This window comes from Microcaecilia unicolor, chromosome 1 (genome assembly GCF_901765095.1).
Source record: "Microcaecilia unicolor chromosome 1, aMicUni1.1, whole genome shotgun sequence".
In the NCBI taxonomy this organism is placed as follows: Eukaryota; Metazoa; Chordata; class Amphibia; order Gymnophiona; family Siphonopidae; genus Microcaecilia; species Microcaecilia unicolor.
The window spans coordinates 757,446,222-757,463,837 of NC_044031.1; the positions used below are offsets into that span (position 1 = coordinate 757,446,222).

Here is a 17,616-nt window from a genome sequence, read left to right on the forward strand (position 1 = left end):
AGGGCTCTTCAGCTTGGAGAAAAGGCGACTGAGGGGGAGATATGATAGAGGTCTATAAACTAATGAGTGGAGTGGAACAGGTAGAAATGAATTGATTGTTTACTCTTTCCAAATATACTAGGACTAGGGGGCACGCAATGAAGTTACAAAGTAGTAAATTTAAAATGGATCGGAGAAAATATTTATTCACTCAACGTGTAATTAAACTCTGGAATTTGTTGCCAGAGAATGTGATAAAGGCAGCCATAGACCATTATTAAATGGACTTGGGGAGAATCCACTATTTCTGGGATTAGCAATATAGAATGTTTTGTACTTTTAGGAATCTTGTCAGGTATTTGTGACCTGGATTGGCCACTGCTGGAAACAGGATGCTGGGCATAATGGACCGTTGGTCTTTCCCAGTATGGCAATACTTATGTACTTAAGTGCCCCTCTGCAGGAAGGACAAACAGGGAGGTCCGATCCTGTGTGGGTCCAGCAACTGGATAAAGCCCAGTGGTACAGGTTGCTGCAAAAAAACGCTGCAAGCACAGAAAGGATGGGTATTGGAGGACTGGTGGTGCTGTAAATACCCTAGGATTTATAAAGAGACTATTAAGTAGATAAGATTTTCACCAAGAGTCTTGGACTGACATAAAAACCTCTTTCAGCAAAGTAAATTGTTTGGATAGAGATTGAACTGTTTTGTTACAAGAAAGTATGGAGTTTGAATGCCTGCCTGTTGCAGCGTTCCAGTAAAGTTCTGTTTTGCATAAAATGCAGATCCTGGAATGGAGAGTTTCTTTGGAGTGAGAGTGAAGTTATTTTGCTCCCAGACTGAGAAAAAGAAATAAAATAACAGTGTGGCTTAAAACCCTATGGCCTACTGGGTTCAAGCCTGTCATGGCCTGCACCCAGCAAAATAAAACTTTTGTTTGTAGCCCTGGTTTGGGTGCTGACCCAAAGAGCTAGCTGGTGCCTGGAATTCTGAGGTGAGACTAGGGTTGCATTTAGTTCTGCTCCATCAGGTGTTGTGCTGGTGATCTGGAATAAGATTACTCCCTCCACAACCGTGGAGGAGAGAGCTCGGCTTTCTTGGCTTCTTTTTAGATAGCAACGTATTGTTTTGTTGTTTATTTTAGGGGTGGGCAACGACTTGATGTATCAAATTCCTCCTTCAGGGAGGAGGTGGGACCCTCATCCTCACAGTAGATTTTATCCTTGGGTTGTGAGAGCGAAGGGAGAAGGGGAGGATTCTGGGAAAAAGACCATTGAAGTCTGCAGAGGTGGCTGCAGGACTCTGGGGTTACTTTCACTTGTAGTTGCGGAGATTATGTTTGCACTCCATCTCTTGCCAGCTGCTCCCTTGCACTTTGATCCTGTTGGGGCAGGGGCCACTGGGCAGCCCAGTAGAGCTTCAGTGACTACAGAAAATCTATGCTCCTGGCCCAAACATTCATCTTTTATGACATTGTAGCCTGGAAGTCAAATGCATTAAAACAGTGTTCGTTCCATGTATCCCCACATCCTACCCTAAAACAGCCAAACGAACAAAACATTCCAGAAAGCCTTAGAAAATGAAGTGGGAAAAAACATGGAAGAATAGCTTGACTGGATGAGTCTAGGCCTCTCCGGTACTATGTAAGCCACATTGAGCCTACAAATAGGTGGGAAAATGTAACAAACAAATAAAAACTGTAATTGTACGATTAAAATATTTAATTGCGCGATTAATCGTGCGAGAATAGGATTCTATACAAATTATTGTCGCCTTGCAGCTTCACATGGGTCTTGGTGCCTTGACTTATGGGACCATTCAATTTGCTGGAGAATGGACGATGTGGAGAAGGGGGGCACTTCAGACATGTGGAGGCAAGAGAATAGACACATGAATCCGCTTGCTTTGTGTACCATCAATACGCCCCGTACAGGCAAGCAACATGGAGGGGGGGGGGGGTGTTGGGAGGGGGGTTGGAGGAGTTGAGTGAGGTGTATATCGATAAAAGCTTGGCATTGCTCCAGAGCTTTGATGTTCAGATTTTTGGTGTTTTATGATATCTACTATTTCATCCAACGAGTTATTTTAAAGCTTGTGATGTTAGTGATAACGGTCATTTAATGTTAACATTCGCCGGGATAAAAGTTGTAAAGAGGGGAGAGGAGGAGGGGGGAGTAAAAATGGAAAAAGTGTTTGACGGTGTTGAATATGTTGCTGGAATGTTGTTTTGTATATTGATCTATGCTGTATGAATACTCCAAGTTGACCTGTAGTGTGAATATCGTCAATAAAACAGTTTAAACCTTAAAAAAAGGCGTGCATGTTGGCCAATAGTGTAATTCCAACAAAATGTAATACTGAAGCTGTGCTGGAAGAGAATTGCCAGGGTCTTCAGGGAAAGACTTTTTGGTACAGCACTTCTGCCTGTTCATAAGAGCTGCCACCTCCTTATGGTCAGGCATGAGGTCTTGAAGATCCTGGTACTTCTCACCCCCTGCCACCTTCTCTCCAAGCAGAGCTTCAGCCTCTCCCTCACTCTCCTCTCCCAGTACAACTCCAGCCTCCATCCTTCCTCTCATCACAGTCCCAGCCCTCTTGCAGCACAGGTAAAAAGGCAAGAAAGTAAGCCAGGCACTTGCATTGTCAAAACCCAGCACACATTTTCTGCACACTCATCTACATGTTTTTCAGAGTTTCAAAGCATGGATAAATGCATGCGCTTTCAGCCTTGTTCCCTTTCAGCTTTTGTTTTCAAATTGCAGCATCGCCCTCCCCCTGCCCCTGATATAATGAATGCTACAGGAAAATTGGTCTCTCCTCCCACGCTGCCAGGATGACTTAGTTTTTTTTTTACGCTTTGCCTCCTCTCCTCTCTCCACACCCCCTCCCCCCACCAAAGGCAAAGTAAAAGGAGGTGAATGTAAGTGCGATAATAATTTGGGGACCTGGATTCAAATGCAAAGTTTCAAACTGATTAAAGCAGAGTTTGCAAGGTGGAGATGAAAAAGATTTAGAACGGGCCTTACCTCGGAAGGACGTGGACAGTCCAGAGAATCAGGCATAACATCTACATGCTTCCCTCAAGAGCTGACCCAGAAGCCTTTGCTGGTACACATAGGAAGTTGCTTCAGGGGGAGGGAAGCGGGATGAGGCAGAGGCATGTCTTCCAGGTCAGCACTTCCAAGTTGGCAGCACGGCCATCAATGCCTCTACCTAAGACCAAAGAGATAATGAGGTAAACACGAGGGGTGAGGGTCGGACCAGCATTAAAAAAAAAAAAAATCTTGTGTTAAAAATATTAACGTGTTAATCGCATTAATATTACATTAATTGCCCATCCCTAGTTTTTTTTACTTGGTTTCCTTGCAGCTCGCTCTGGTTCGTAAACTGGTGATTTGCTCCTGCACAGTAACAGTGCTTCCCAAACTGTTGGTCACAACCCCATTTGGGGCAGTGCATGCTGTCTTTGGGTCACGATCTGGGAGAGCGGGGTCATTGGTGTCAATGCGGCCGTGATCATGAGGTTGCAGCCGGAAAATATTTGAGCATCTGTGCCATATGGTTTCTTCTCTCTGGGGTTTTTAATCATTTTTGTTCTCTTGTAGAGATGTATAAGTTAATTCTTTGAAATTGTCTTTGTTCATGAGTTCCTATTTGTTTTATAGTGGTTTATTAAATAGTAATAAAAAAAAAAGTTAAAGAATTGTGTGATTGATATTCAGCAGGGATTAGTTTCCCCTCCCCCGTATTTTTTTTTTCTATATTGCCCCTCACATGACATACATAGTAACATAGTAGATGACGGCAGAAAAAGACCTGCACGGTCCATCTAGTCTGCCCAACAAGATAAACTCATATGTGCTACTTCTTGTGTATACCTTACCTTGATTTGTATCTGCCATTTTCAGGACACAGACCGTAGAAGTCTTGCCCAGAACTAGCCCCACCAGTCCCACCTCCCAATCTCGGCTAAGCTTCTGAGGATCCATTCCTTCTGCACAGGATTCCTTTATGTTTATCACATGCATGCTTGAATTCCGCTACCGTTTTCATCTCCACCACCTCCCGCGGGAGGGCATTCCAAGTATCTACCACTCTCTCCATGAAAAAATACTTCCTGACATTTTTCTTGAGTCTGCCCCCCCTTCAATCTCATATCATGTCCTCTAGTTCTACCACCTTCCCATCTACGGAAAAGGTTCGTTTGCGGATTAATACCTTTCAAATATTTGAACGTCTGTATCATATCACCCCTGTTTCTCCTTTCCTCCAGGGTATACATGTTCAGGTCCGCAAGTCTCTCCTCATAAGTCTTGTAACGCAAAGGCCATACCATTCTCGTAGCTTTTCTTTGCACCGCTTCCATTTTTTTTACATCCTTAGCAAGGTACGGCCTCCAGAACTGAACACAATACTCCAGGTGGGGCCTCACCAACGACTTATACAGGGGCATCAGCACCTCTTTTCTTCTGCTGGTCACACCTCTCTCTATACAGCCTAGCAACCTTCTGGCTACGGCCACCGCCTTGTTACACTGTTTCGTTGCCTTCAGATCCTCAGATACTATCACCCCAAGATCCCTCTCCCCGTCCGTAACTATCAGACTCTCCCCGCCTAACACATACTTCTCCCGTGGATTTCTACTCCCTAAGTGCATCACTTTGCATTTCTTTGCATTGAATTTTAATTGCCAAACCTTAGACCATTCTTCTAGTTTCTGCAGATCCTTTTTCATGTTTTCCACTCCTTCCCGGGTGTCCACTCTGTTACAGATCTTAGTATCATCCGCAAATAGGCAAACTTTACCTTCTAACCCTTTGGCAATGTCACTCACAAATATATTGAACTGAATCAGTCACAGCACCGATCCTTGAGGCACTCCACTACTCACCTTCCCCTCTGCTTTAATCCAAATTTTTGAAAATACCTTTTATGCACCACTAATATCTGAAAAGTTTATTGTGGTAACTATATAGGAATGTCCAATTTTAATGTAAGACGGTTGGTATATTGTGGTGCCATTCTGGTGCCCATTGTGGTTACCATAATCTTTAAATAGATGTCTTTATTTAAACTGAAGTAGTTGTGGGGTAGGATTACAGTGGGGGGGGAGAACCCCAGAATGGCAGCTCAGTGGCTTAACATATTTTCAGGAAGATCATTCTCTCAATGTCCTTCCAATGAATGTGCTTAAGGGAAGTTTCAGCAGCACACAGGAATGGAACACTTACAAATCTGAGTGATCAAAAACTTTGACGCTTGACAGAGGAAGACTCTAGTATAGACATTGGTTTTCTCACCCACTATCGGATATAAGGCCTTTGAACAGTAAAAGGTTACAGTCTCATCTTATCTGTCTATTCTTCCATTCTTTCTTTTGGAGCTGTACTAACATAGGAGTGGAGGAGTGGCCTAATGGTTAGTGCAGCAGGTTGCAGACCTGGGGAACCAGGTTCAATTCCCGCTGCTGCCTAACAGTTAGCAGTGGGTTGAGATCCTGGAGAACTGAGGTTCAATTCCGTCCGCAGCTCCGTGTGACCTTGGGCAAGTCACTTAGCCCTCCATTGCCCCAGGTACAGTATAATACTAGATTGCAAGCCCATTAGGGACAGAACCTGGAAAAGAAAATTGTAAACTGCTTAGGCGGTATATAAATACTGAAAATAAAAAAAAATATGCAACCTAGATGAGTTTGTATATTCATCAGATTATTGAAGAAACAGTGCAGTTACCCTGGGTTTTTAGAAAGGAGGATAACTCTGAAAAGCTTGTCAAAGATTCTTTTTTGATAGGACTAACTTAAGGGTCAATCATCAAGTTGTAGGTGATACATTATTTCCATATATCCAAGTGAACTGATAGACAATCACAAGAGGCCCTTCTAGGTTGAGGCATGTTGGAAGAGCTGTGACCATTAGATTGGGAGGTCTTTGGTTTGCAGTGGGCACCAAGCTAACCTCTCTGATGAATCTAAATTGCCATCAGAAAGGGGGAGTCTCAAATTTCTCGAGCACTAAGAATATACAAAAAGGGTTATGCTGCTGTTTCAGTTCTCAATTAAGTATGTGCTGTGTAACTTGTGTACAGCAGGTAGCAAAGTCACGACACATTTGCTGTTCAAAGACAATATTTTCTTCAATTTGGCCTTGACCTGAAGTTAATTACAGTCCACTTGCAAAAGGTGAGTAGTGGAGTGCCTCAGGGATCGGTGCTGGGGCCGATTCTGTTCAATATATTTGTGAGTGACATTGCCGAAGGGTTACGAGGTAAAGTTTGCCTTTTTGCGGATGACACCAAGATTTGCAACAGAGTGGACACCCCGGAGGGAGTGGAAAACATGAAAAAGATCTGAAGAAGCTAGAAAAATGGTCTAACGTTTGGCAATTAAAATTCAACGCAAAGAAATGCAAAGTGATGCACTTAGGGAGTAGAAATCCAAGGGAGACGTATGTGTTAGGCGGGGAGAGTCTGATTGGCACGGACGGGGAGAGGGATCTTGGGGTGATAGTATCCGAGGACCTGAAGGCGACGAAACAGTGTGACAAGGCGGTGGCCGTAGCTAGAAGATTGCTAGGCTGTATAGGGAGAGGTGTGACCAGCAGAAGAAGGGAGGTTATAATGCCCCTGTATAAGACGTTGGTGAGGCCCCACCTGGAGTACTGTATTCAGTTTTGGAGGCCGTACCTTGCGAAGGATGTCAAAAAAATGGAAGCGGTGCAAAGAAAAGCTACGAGGATGGTATGGGATTTGCGTTCCAAAACGTATGAAGAGAGACTTGCTGACCTGAACATGTATACCCTGGAGGAAAGGAGGAACAGGGGTGATATGATACAGACGTTCAAATATTTGAAAGGTATTAATCCGCAAACAAATCTTTTCCGGAGATGGGAAGGCGGTAGAACGAGAGGACATGAAATGAGATTGAAGGGGGGCAGACTCAGAAAAGATGTCAGGAAGTATTTTTTCACGGAGAGGGTGGTGGATGCTTGGAATGCCCTCCCGCGGGAGGTGGTGGCGATGAAAACAGTAACGGAATTCAAAAATGCGTGGGATGTGCATAAAGGAATCCTATGCAGAAGGAATGGATCCTCAGAAGCTTAGCTACAATTGGGTGGCAGAGCAGGTGGGGGGAAGAGGGGTTGGTGGTTGGGAGGCGAGGATAGGGGAGGGCAGACTTTTATACGGTCTGTGCCAGAGCCGGTGATGGAAGGTGGGACAGGTGGTTGGGAGGCAGGAAAAACTGCTGGGCAGACTTATACGGTCTGTGCCCTGAAAAGGACAGGTACAAATCAAGGTAAAGTATACACATGAGTTTATCTTGGGCAGACTGGATGGACCGTGCAGGTCTATTTCTGCCGTCATCTACTATGCTACTATGTTACTATGAACACTTCATTTTGTGCAAGCATAAAAACTTAAGGAAGGTGCATCATGGCAGGACAGTCAAAGCCATTTGCATGGATAAATAGACTTGTCTGAAAATTGGCTTCAGAGAAGTTAAACGGTATATGTGGGGTTCACATTTTGCATACTTTTTAGCTGCATTATAAAAGGGCATCTTTTTGAGTATGTTGAGATTCAGGGAGTAAAATAATGCAGGTATTAATCCGCAAACAAATCTTTTCCGGAGATGGGAAGGCGATAGAACGAGAGGACATGAAATGATGTTGAAGGGGGGCAGCCTCAGGAAAGATGTCAGGAAGTATTTTTTCACAGAAAGGGTGGTGGATGCTTGGAATGCCCTCCCGCGGGAGGTGGTGGAGATGAAAACGGTAACGGAATTCAAACATGCGTGGGATATGCATAAAGGAATCCTGTGCAGAAGGAATGGATCCTCAGAAGCTTAGCCGAAATTGGGTGACGGAGCAGGTGGGGGGAAGAGGGGTTGGTGGTTGGGAGGCTAGGATAGGGGAGGGCAGACTTATACGGTCTGTGCCAGAGCCAGTGATGGGAGGCGGGACTGGTGGTTGGGAGGCGGGAAATACTGCTGGGCAGACTTATACGGTCTGTGCCCTGAAAAAGACAGGTACAAATTCAAGGTAAGGTATACGCATATAAGTTTATTTTGGGCAGACTAGATGGACCACGCAGGTCTTTTTCTGCCGTCATCTACTATGTTACTATGTCACATGGAGTGGAAGAGTAGCCTAATGGTTAGTGTAGCGCGCTTTGATCTTGGTAATCTGGGTTCAATCCCGCTGCAGCTCCTTGTGACCTTGGGCAAGTCACTTAACCCTTCATTGCCCCAGGTACAAAAACTTAGATTGTGAGCCCCCTAGGGACAGAAAAAGTATCTGTATATAATATATACAGCGTTGTCTAGTAATGCTATAAAAATTAGTAGTAGTAGTAGCACATGACACCTTCACCCACACAAGAGTAGGTGCCAACTATATGAGTGGTTTTTAGTCTACATACATAGGTTTTCTAAAAGGAAGCATGTTTGCGTTCCAAAATGAGTAATGCATATGCCTTAAAACCACCTGCATAGGTCACAACTACACAGACTGCTTGAAAATTGCCCCTCGTTGTATATTAACTCAAGAGCCCCAATTTTATAAACTACAGAATTCATGTTAAATTGTGAAGCGCTGCGTACGACTGGTAGCGCTGTAGAAATGATTTATAGTAGTAGTAGTAGTAATCTTCCTTCCTACCTTTTGTACAGAAAGATTGTTATGTTCTACTTACCGTATTTTTCGGACTATAAGACGCACCGGACCATAAGACGCACCTAGGTTTTAGAGGAGGGAAATAGGAAAAATTTTTTTTTCCTTTTTCCCTCCTCTAAAACCTAGGTGCTCCGGTGCATCTTGTCCGAATCCCTCCCTCCGAGTTTGGGATCGCCGATTCGCCGTCAGGGTTACCTGCTCCCCCCCCCCCCCCGGCCCTGTCACCACTTCTCCCTACTCACGCGATCTTCCCATTTTGAATCTCGCCGAGACCGTCAGGCTGCATACAGGAGGATGGAGAGTAGTGCGCTGGGCAGGAAAGAGGGGGCTCTTTCCTGCCCCGACGTCACTAGACCACCAGGGAAGATCGCGTGAGTAGGGAGAAGTGGTGACAGGGGGGGGGAGGAGGTAACCCTGACGGCGATCCCGAACTCGGAGGGCGGGCGGCCTGCCAGCCAGATCTACCTTGGGACTATAAGACGCACCCCCCATTTTCCTCCCAAATTTGGGGGGAAAAAAGTGCGTCTTATAGTCCGAAAAATACGGTACTTTGAATGAAACGTCTCACCTTTTGTTCCCTGCTTTTTGCCCGACTAAACATCATCGCTTAGAGTCCTGTAAATACAGACAAAACAGCATATGCAAAGAAAAGAATCCGATGGTGACAGCTTTCATATTTAGGCCTGGGCTAGAAAATTTCAGTATCTAAAGAGCTGACAGATTTCTTAGCCATTTCTTGATGTTTCCTGTTCAGATTTATATTGATCTGAGTTTAGAAACCCCCTGTAAAGAACCGTGCCATCAAACGAGTTAATTTTCTTCTTTCTGTAGGTGACATTCACAAAGAGGAAGTTTGGATTAATGAAGAAAGCCTACGAACTAAGTGTTCTCTGCGACTGTGAAATAGCCCTCATCATTTTTAACAGCTCTAACAAACTCTTTCAGTATGCCAGCACTGACATGGACAAAGTTCTCCTCAAATACACAGAATACAACGAACCCCATGAGAGCAGAACCAACTCTGACATCGTTGAGGTAACTTACGTCTCCTTATACTATTTTTTTAAATAATGAAGAATTTTTGTGTTTTGATTTGGTAAAGCATGTTGTGTCACGGAGTTAGTCAATTTTTAAAATACAAAGCTGTTCGTATGCGCTATTAGGCTGATTTTTATTTTATAAAAATTGTAAAGTTTCTCTGAAATTGCACCCTGTTTATTTAAGATGGTATTAACAGCTGAGCCAGGGATAGATTTTCTGTGTGGCATACCATTAGCTAATGGGTTAGTGATCGCTGCTGCAGCTCTGTATTGGAAACCATAAGATATAGAGCATTGTAATACTGCAGCTTGGCTATCTTCCCGACATCCTCATCAGTAAAGACCCAAAGCAAGAAATTTTATGATGAACCTTGTCAAATGGCTTCTGAAAACTCGGTTATTACTTACCAACTGGTTTACCCTTACACGTTCAGCGCTTTCAAAATAATCTAACAGATTGGTAAAGCAAGATTTCCTTTTGCCAAAGTGATGTTTTTCTCTGCCTCGTTAGGCCATTTCTGTCCATATGGCCAGTAAATCTTTAAATTTGTTTTCTAGGATAGGTTTTACCATTTTGCCTGGCACCAATGTTCAGCTGACCAGTCTAGTTTTCCAGATCACACCTGGAGCCCAAATTGGAATTAAATTGGCCACACTCCAGTCCTCAGATATATAGTACACTAGTAAAAAAGCCCCGTTTCTGATGCAAATGAAACGGGGGGCTAGCAAGGTTTTCTTCAGAGTGTGCATGTGGGAGTGTGTGTCCCTGCCCTCTGCCCTCTCTCCCTCCCCCTCCCCCCTTGGAGTCCAGTCCTTCAGTGTTGTTTCCTGCTGTTCTGTGTTTGTGTTACAGAGAGAGTGAGGGCATCTCTCTCCCCTCCCCCTCTGAGTCCTTCACTGTGTGAGATTTCGTGCTGTGCTGTTTTCCTTCACTCATGGGGAAACCGGATATCTCTGGCGCTTCACACTTCCGGCTGGAGGCTTCAGAACGTTGGTCTTGCCTTTTATATATATAGATGGTTTTAATGGTAGATTACAGATTGTCAGCAACAGAGCTGTAATTTTTTCAGTTCTTTCAGGAGTGTATATGCTCTGGTCCTAGTGATTTGTTGATTTGTCAGTTTTGCTGCTTTACATCTTTCTTGCTCACAGTGACGTGCTTTAATTCTGCCGAATCATCACCATCAGCTTGTTTCTGGCATGAGTATCTTCCTGACATCCTACAAGTAAAGACCAAAGCAAATAATTTTGTTTGTTGTCTTATCCTTTAAATACCTGTTTTAACATAGTAACATAGTAGATGACGGCAGAAAAAAAGACCTGCACGGTCCATCCAGTCTGCCCAACAAGACAACTCATGTTTGCTACTTTTTGTGTGTACCCCACTTTGATTTGTACCTATGCTCTTCAGAGCACAGACCGTATAAGTCTGCCCAGCACTATCCCCGCCTCCCAACCACCAGCCCCGCCTCCCAACCACCGGCTCTGGCACAGACCGTATAAGTCTGCCCAGCACTATCCCTGCCTCCCACCACCGGCTCTGGCACAGACCATATAAGTCTGCCCAGCACTATCCCCGCCTCCCAACCACCAGCCCCGCCTCCCAACCACCGGCTCTGGCACAGACCGTATAAGTCTGCCCAGCACTATCCCTGCCTCCCAACCACCAGCCCCGCCTCCCAACCACCGGCCCTGGCACAGACCGTATAAGTCTGCCCAGCACTATCCCCGCCTCCCAACCACCAGCCCCGCCTCCCACCACCGGCCCTGGCACAGACCGTATAAGTCTGCCCAGCACTATCTCCACCTCCCAACCACCAGCCCCGCCTCCCACCACCGGCCCTGGCACAGACCGTATAAATCTGCCCAGCACTATCCCCGCCTCCCAACCACCAGCTCTGGCACAGACCGTATAAAAGTCTGCCCAGCACTATCCCCGCCTCCCAACCACCAGCTCTGGCACAGACCGTATAAAAGTCTGCCCAGCACTATTCCCGCCTCCCAACCACCAGCTCTGGCACAGACCGTATAAGTCTGCCCAGCACTATCCCCGCCTCCCAACCACCAGTCCCGCCTCCCAACCACCAGCTCTGGCACAGACCGTATAAGTCTGCCCAGCACTATCTCCACCTCCCAACCACCAGCCCCGCCTCCCACCACCGGCTCTGGCACAGACCATATAAGTCTGCCCAGCACTATCGCCGCCTCCCAACCACCAGCTCTGGCACAGACCGTATAAGTCTGCCCAGCACTATCTCCACCTCCCAACCACCAGCCCCGCCTCCCACCACCGGCTCTGGCACAGACCATATAAGTCTGCCCAGCACTATCGCCGCCTCCCAACCACCTGCTCTGGCACAGACCGTATAAAAGTCTGCCCAGCAATATCCCCGCCTCGCAACCACTGGCTCTGGCACAGACCGTATAAGTCTGCCCAGCACTATCCCTGCCTCCCACCACCGGCTCTGGCACAGACCGTATAAGTCTGCCCAGCACTATCCCCGCCTCGCAACCACCGGCTCTGGCACAGACCGTATAAGTCTGCCCAGCACTATCCCCGCCTCCCAACCACCGGCTCTGGCACAGACCGTATAAGTCTGCCCAGCACTATCCCCGCCTCCCAACCACCGGCTCTGGCACAGACCGTATAAGTCTGCCCATCATCTGAAAAACTATAGACTCTTTATTATTATTTTATTTATTACAAGCCGTTGAGCCCATTAAAACGGGTAAGAAAGTGTTCGGAGCAACGCCAGGTGCAGCCAAGCTGCCCCGAGGGATGGTGGCAGAGGAAAGCGCCCGGGTCACAGCAGTGGCAGCAGGCAGAGTGCGCATCGGAGCTGCTGTCGGACGATCCCCGCCCGCCCGGTGCTCGCCGGTCAACGGGAACTCGGAAGAGATTTGTGACGTGCCGCGCATGCGCAGAACAGCTGCACTGTTCTGCGCATGTGCGGCACGTCAGTCACTCTTCATTTATATAGTAGGATTTGTTACATTTGTATCCCACATTTTCCCACCTATTTGCAGGCTCAATGCGGCTTACATAGTTCCGGAGATGCGATTGCAGACTCCGGTGTAAACAAATACAGAGTGATGTAGAGATAAGAGAGCTTCATGTGGTGTAGCCGCACGAGATAGGATAAGGTTCATGTGCTAGAAAACATCGTCTTAGTTTTTCACACTGGCTTGTTTCTTTTCGAATTCTTTTGGCCTGCCTTATTAAAGTTTTACTTCTAACTTGCCCTTCTGTAGTCTCTTTCCTGTTTACCTCGTTTATCTGTTTCCTATTTTTTAGTGAGAGAGATTTTTGGCTTCCATAGCCTCTTCTCACCATTTAACCATGCTGGCAGTGAATTGCTTTATCGAATACTAGTTTTCTGTTTGATGTTTACAGTTGTTTAATATTAGAATATTGTTGCATGGTAGAATATAGTTTACACACTCCTTTACATTTCCTGTATATATATATATATATATATATATATATATATATATATATATATATATATATATATATATATATATTCAAGTATTTATTTATTTATTTATTTATTTATTGCATTTGTATCCCACATTTTCCCACCTATTTGCGGGTTCAGTGTGGCTTACAATACATTGTATTGATGGAAGTACAATTTGTTACAACTCGATTATGGTTACATTGTGAGGAGTAAAGTGAAAACAAAGTCTACGTATTGCAAGGGGAATAGAGAACAATGGAACAGAACAATGGAATGGTGGAAGAACAATGGATACTGATAGGATTACAGAACAATAGCTAGAGAACGTTTGGTTGTTACATTTTTACCTGTAGATTAAGGTTTGAGTGTGTTAGAATTTCGGGGGATAAGAGTATAAATGAGTATGTATTGATGCAGTATTAACAGTATGCGTGGGCTTCATGTGTTTTAGTCCTTTCGATAGGATTTTAAAAAGCTGAGTATGGCATTCAGCTGTAATGGCTTCATAACTTCATGATAAATTATGTTCCACTATAAAGGCACATCTAGTCCTGAATTGTCTCACCAACTGTTTTCAATTGTACAGCTACAGAGAGCAACAGGTCAATCTTAGCAGTGTCTTCTGTAGTTAAGGATAAGTCTTTAGAGATTTAAGCGTAACAATTTTATACAAGAAACACTCCATGATCTTGAATATCACACTGGTTTTGGCTCACTCCAGTTTCCAAAACAGTTGAAGATAGGTACTTTGACACATATGCTATTCTATTGTACCAACAATCTGTGTTAAGCATGACCAGCATATATTAGACGTACTATGGGTTCAAAGTTCTACTAAAACCATTGAGTTAAAGATGTTGAACAAGAAGTTCTGTTGGGGGATCAGAATTTGTCCCACTCTTGATTTGCTAAGGTATCCTCCAGATTGTATTTTTTATTTTTATTTTTGTTACATTTGTATCCCGCGCTTTCCCACTCATGGCAGGCTCAATGCGGCTTACATGGGGCAATGGAGGGTTAAGTGACTTGCTCAGAGTTACAAGGAGCTGCATGTGCCTGAAGTGGGAATCACTCAGTTCCTCAATTCCTCAGAACCAAAGTCCACCACCCTAACCACTAGGCCACTCCTCCACTGTTACCACCCTAACCACTAGGCCACTCCTCCACTGTTGCTACTATTTGAGATTCTACATGGAATGTTGCTATTCCACTAGCAACATTCCATGTAGAAGTCGGCCCTTGCCGATCACCAATGTGGCCATGCAGGCTTCTGCTTCTGTGAGTGTGCAGAACGTCAGACTCACAGAAACAGAAGCCTGCGCAGCCTTCTACATGGAATGTTGCTAGTGGAATAGCAACATTCTATGTAGAATCTCAAAGAGTAACAACATTCCATGTAGAATCTCCAATAGTATCTATTTTATTTTTGTTACGTTTGTACCCTGCGCTTTCGCACTCATGGCAGGCTCAATGCAGCTTACATGGGGCAATGGAGGGTTAAGTGACTTGCCCAGAGTCACAAGGAGCTGCCTGTGCCTGAAGTGGGAATTGAACTCAGTTCCTCAGTTCCCCAGGACCAAAGTCCACCACCCTAACCACTAGACCACTCCTCCACACATATTTTTTCAACCCCTGTACTATCCTGGGTGCTGCCGTGTTGTAGAGCTTTATAAAAGGAAGAGGCTGCTTTGGATAAGGTGCAGAGTCAATGGATCCATTCCACAAGAGGCTATTTCTCAGCTGAGGGTGACTCCATTGTATTGAACCAAGAAAGGCTTGCAGAGATGGCCAACAGGATACTGTTTTCTTTCGAATACAGCTTGGTATAGAAATCGTGAATCCATTGTACAGTCTGCTTTATTTTCTGTCTTCCTTTAAGTATTTTGGAAGCATGGACCCACTTCAGTTATTTTTTTCATCATAGTAACATGCCCTCTATATAAATAGGAACCTGCTTGTTTGGTTAGCAGCGAGTTAAACCCATACCTCATGTTGCTAGTGGAATAGCAACATTCCATGTTGAATCTCCAATAGTAGCAACATTCCATGTAGAATCTCCAATAGTATCTATATTTTATTTTTGTTACATTTGTACCCTGCGCTTTCCCACTCATGGCAGGCTCAATGCGGCTTACATGGGGCAATGGAGGGTTAAGTGACTTGCCCAGAGTCACAAGGAGCTGCCTGTGCCTGAAGTGGGAATCGAACTCAGTTTTCCAGGACCAAAGTCCACCACCCTAACCACTAGGCCACTCCTCCTTTAACTTTCTTACAAGTAACTAAACATTTACAAGGAAACTAAAGGAAACCATATCTCCAATAGCCATGAATTTAGCATTCAACTGCAGAAAAACTTTCCTCTTCAGTTGAGTGGATCTTGCAATATCTGGAAACATGTAAATAACTTGCCTACAAAAAGGGGTTTGTTTCTTTGGGAAAATAAGCTCTCAGAATTTCCAACTTACACGCTGCAGATTGCAAGACCACTATCAAAGTTGGCCTTTTACTAATAATGTCTTGAGAAGATTCCAAATATTGTGAAAGGTCAAGACTATCAGGAGTATTAGTAAGAGGATCCAGAGCTGCTCCTTCTTTTTCAACTCTTTTCATGTTAGCAATACACTTCAAGCTCAGATGACTAGATTATTTGGGAGTCACCAAAACTTAATAACATGGTCTCTTTGTTTTTAAGAAGTGAATAGCTGTTGAACATATTGTACAACTTTCTTTGCAGTCTTTAGAAACAACACGCGTGTTCATAGCTAAGAAATTCACTCTAATCCAATATTAGATTGAAAAAAATGAATATTAAAGAAGTCTGTAATGCTTTTATTCTATGCCAAAAATAAGAGACACAGGTTGCTGAATTACTGTTATATCATTGATATTTTAGTTTTTCTTATTTTAATAAGCTAACACGTAGTTAATGTTCTAGACAAACAGCACTTTTTTTAAAATTCTTTATTTTATTGAAAATCTTCAAAACATAAACCAGATAGCAAGTATACATTGCATTGTTACACTCCCAACGACACTTCAATTGTCTCGCATAATTATGCAAAATGTAATCCATAACCAATCTGTAACAAATTGTATTTCCAACATTTAACTCATATTGTAAGCCACACTGAACCCGCAAAAAGGTGGGAAAATGTGGGATACAAATGCAATAAATAAATAAAATAAATACAGAAACAAACACACTAGAGCCTACCCCTACCCCATCCCCGAGATCCCCTCCCCCAAGGCTCCGCATGAGAAAAGGGCACGGAAAAGAATAACCACCGAATGGGAAAGGTTCCAATCGCATCTGATTCGCTGGACTAGACCGCCAGTAGTGGTAGCCTTCCCAGATGGCATGACATTTGGCTAATTGTCTTGTCCTGATAGCTGTCAGTTTCAAGTAGATATAATCCAATTTATGTAAAGTCACTGACAAATCCGAAGCAGAAGAGCACTTCCATGCCGCTGCCAGTTCTAATCAAGCGGCAGTAAAAATATGAATTGCCAATTTATATTGTGGTATTGTAATTCCAACTGGTTTGTGGTGGAGAAGGCAAGATTGCACTTGTAAGGGATTCAGAGCCACCAATATTTGCTGTACCAAAGCATTACCTCTCTCCCGTAGTTTTGCATCACAGGACATGTCCTTTCTTGAGTGGTCACAGGACATGTCCACCACATATGGTACATGACTCCCACCATACCACAATTGCACCAACAGAGTCCCGAACCATACTTAAAAAGTTTCAAGAGCCTTTGTGGGGTGTAGTACAAATGATACAACATTTTAGGTCCATTTTCAGTCCATGTAGTGCTGACAGATAATTTAAAAAGAGATTTAAAACTCATTTCCCATTTCTTCCACTCATATGTTGCCATCTCCCAATGATGAATATAATAATCCAGGGGGAAGAAGCCAGCAATAGGGCTCGATATAATTGGGAGATACACATTTACCTATTCCCCCTCTCATAGCCTTTTCCAATAGTGTTTTATTAAGAAGAAGGTCTCCATGTGCTTTCCTATAGATATAATCCTGTATTTGTCTATACTGACAACAGTACAGAGAGGGTCCAAAGTACGGAAAATCACAGAAGCACCAAGAGCCTTAGGAAAATGGGACACGATTCTTTATTAACAACTGTTGATATTCCAAGATAGACCCGACAAGGGCCGTGTTTTGGCGCCTAGTACCTGCGTCAGGGGTCTGGTGTATTCAAAGACCAAGACTTCTTTCCTATAAAGTTGGATAGCAATCCGTATAGGTTCCATGGAAGTTGTACTCGATATGTCTAAAAAGACGAGTCCCTTCGTATCTGGTTCTAAGGATTATATCTATAGGAAAGCACATGGAGACCTTCTTCTTAATAAAACACTATTGGAAAAGGCTATGAGAGGGGGAATAGGTAAATGTACAGCCCCTTGGACTCCCACTGTCGATAAACTCCTTTCTCCGGAAC

At 44.2% G+C, this 17,616-nt stretch overlaps 1 protein-coding gene across 1 annotated transcript in view; it reads left to right on the top strand.

The window, feature by feature from the left end:
• The window catches only part of MEF2A (myocyte enhancer factor 2A), a 297,626-nt gene that overhangs the window by 106,423 nt on the left and 173,587 nt on the right, over nt 1–17,616 (top strand). Inside the window, 1 exon segment of the mRNA XM_030189732.1 lies at nt 9,484–9,687. Within this exon segment, the coding sequence (XP_030045592.1) occupies nt 9,484–9,687 (204 nt within the window).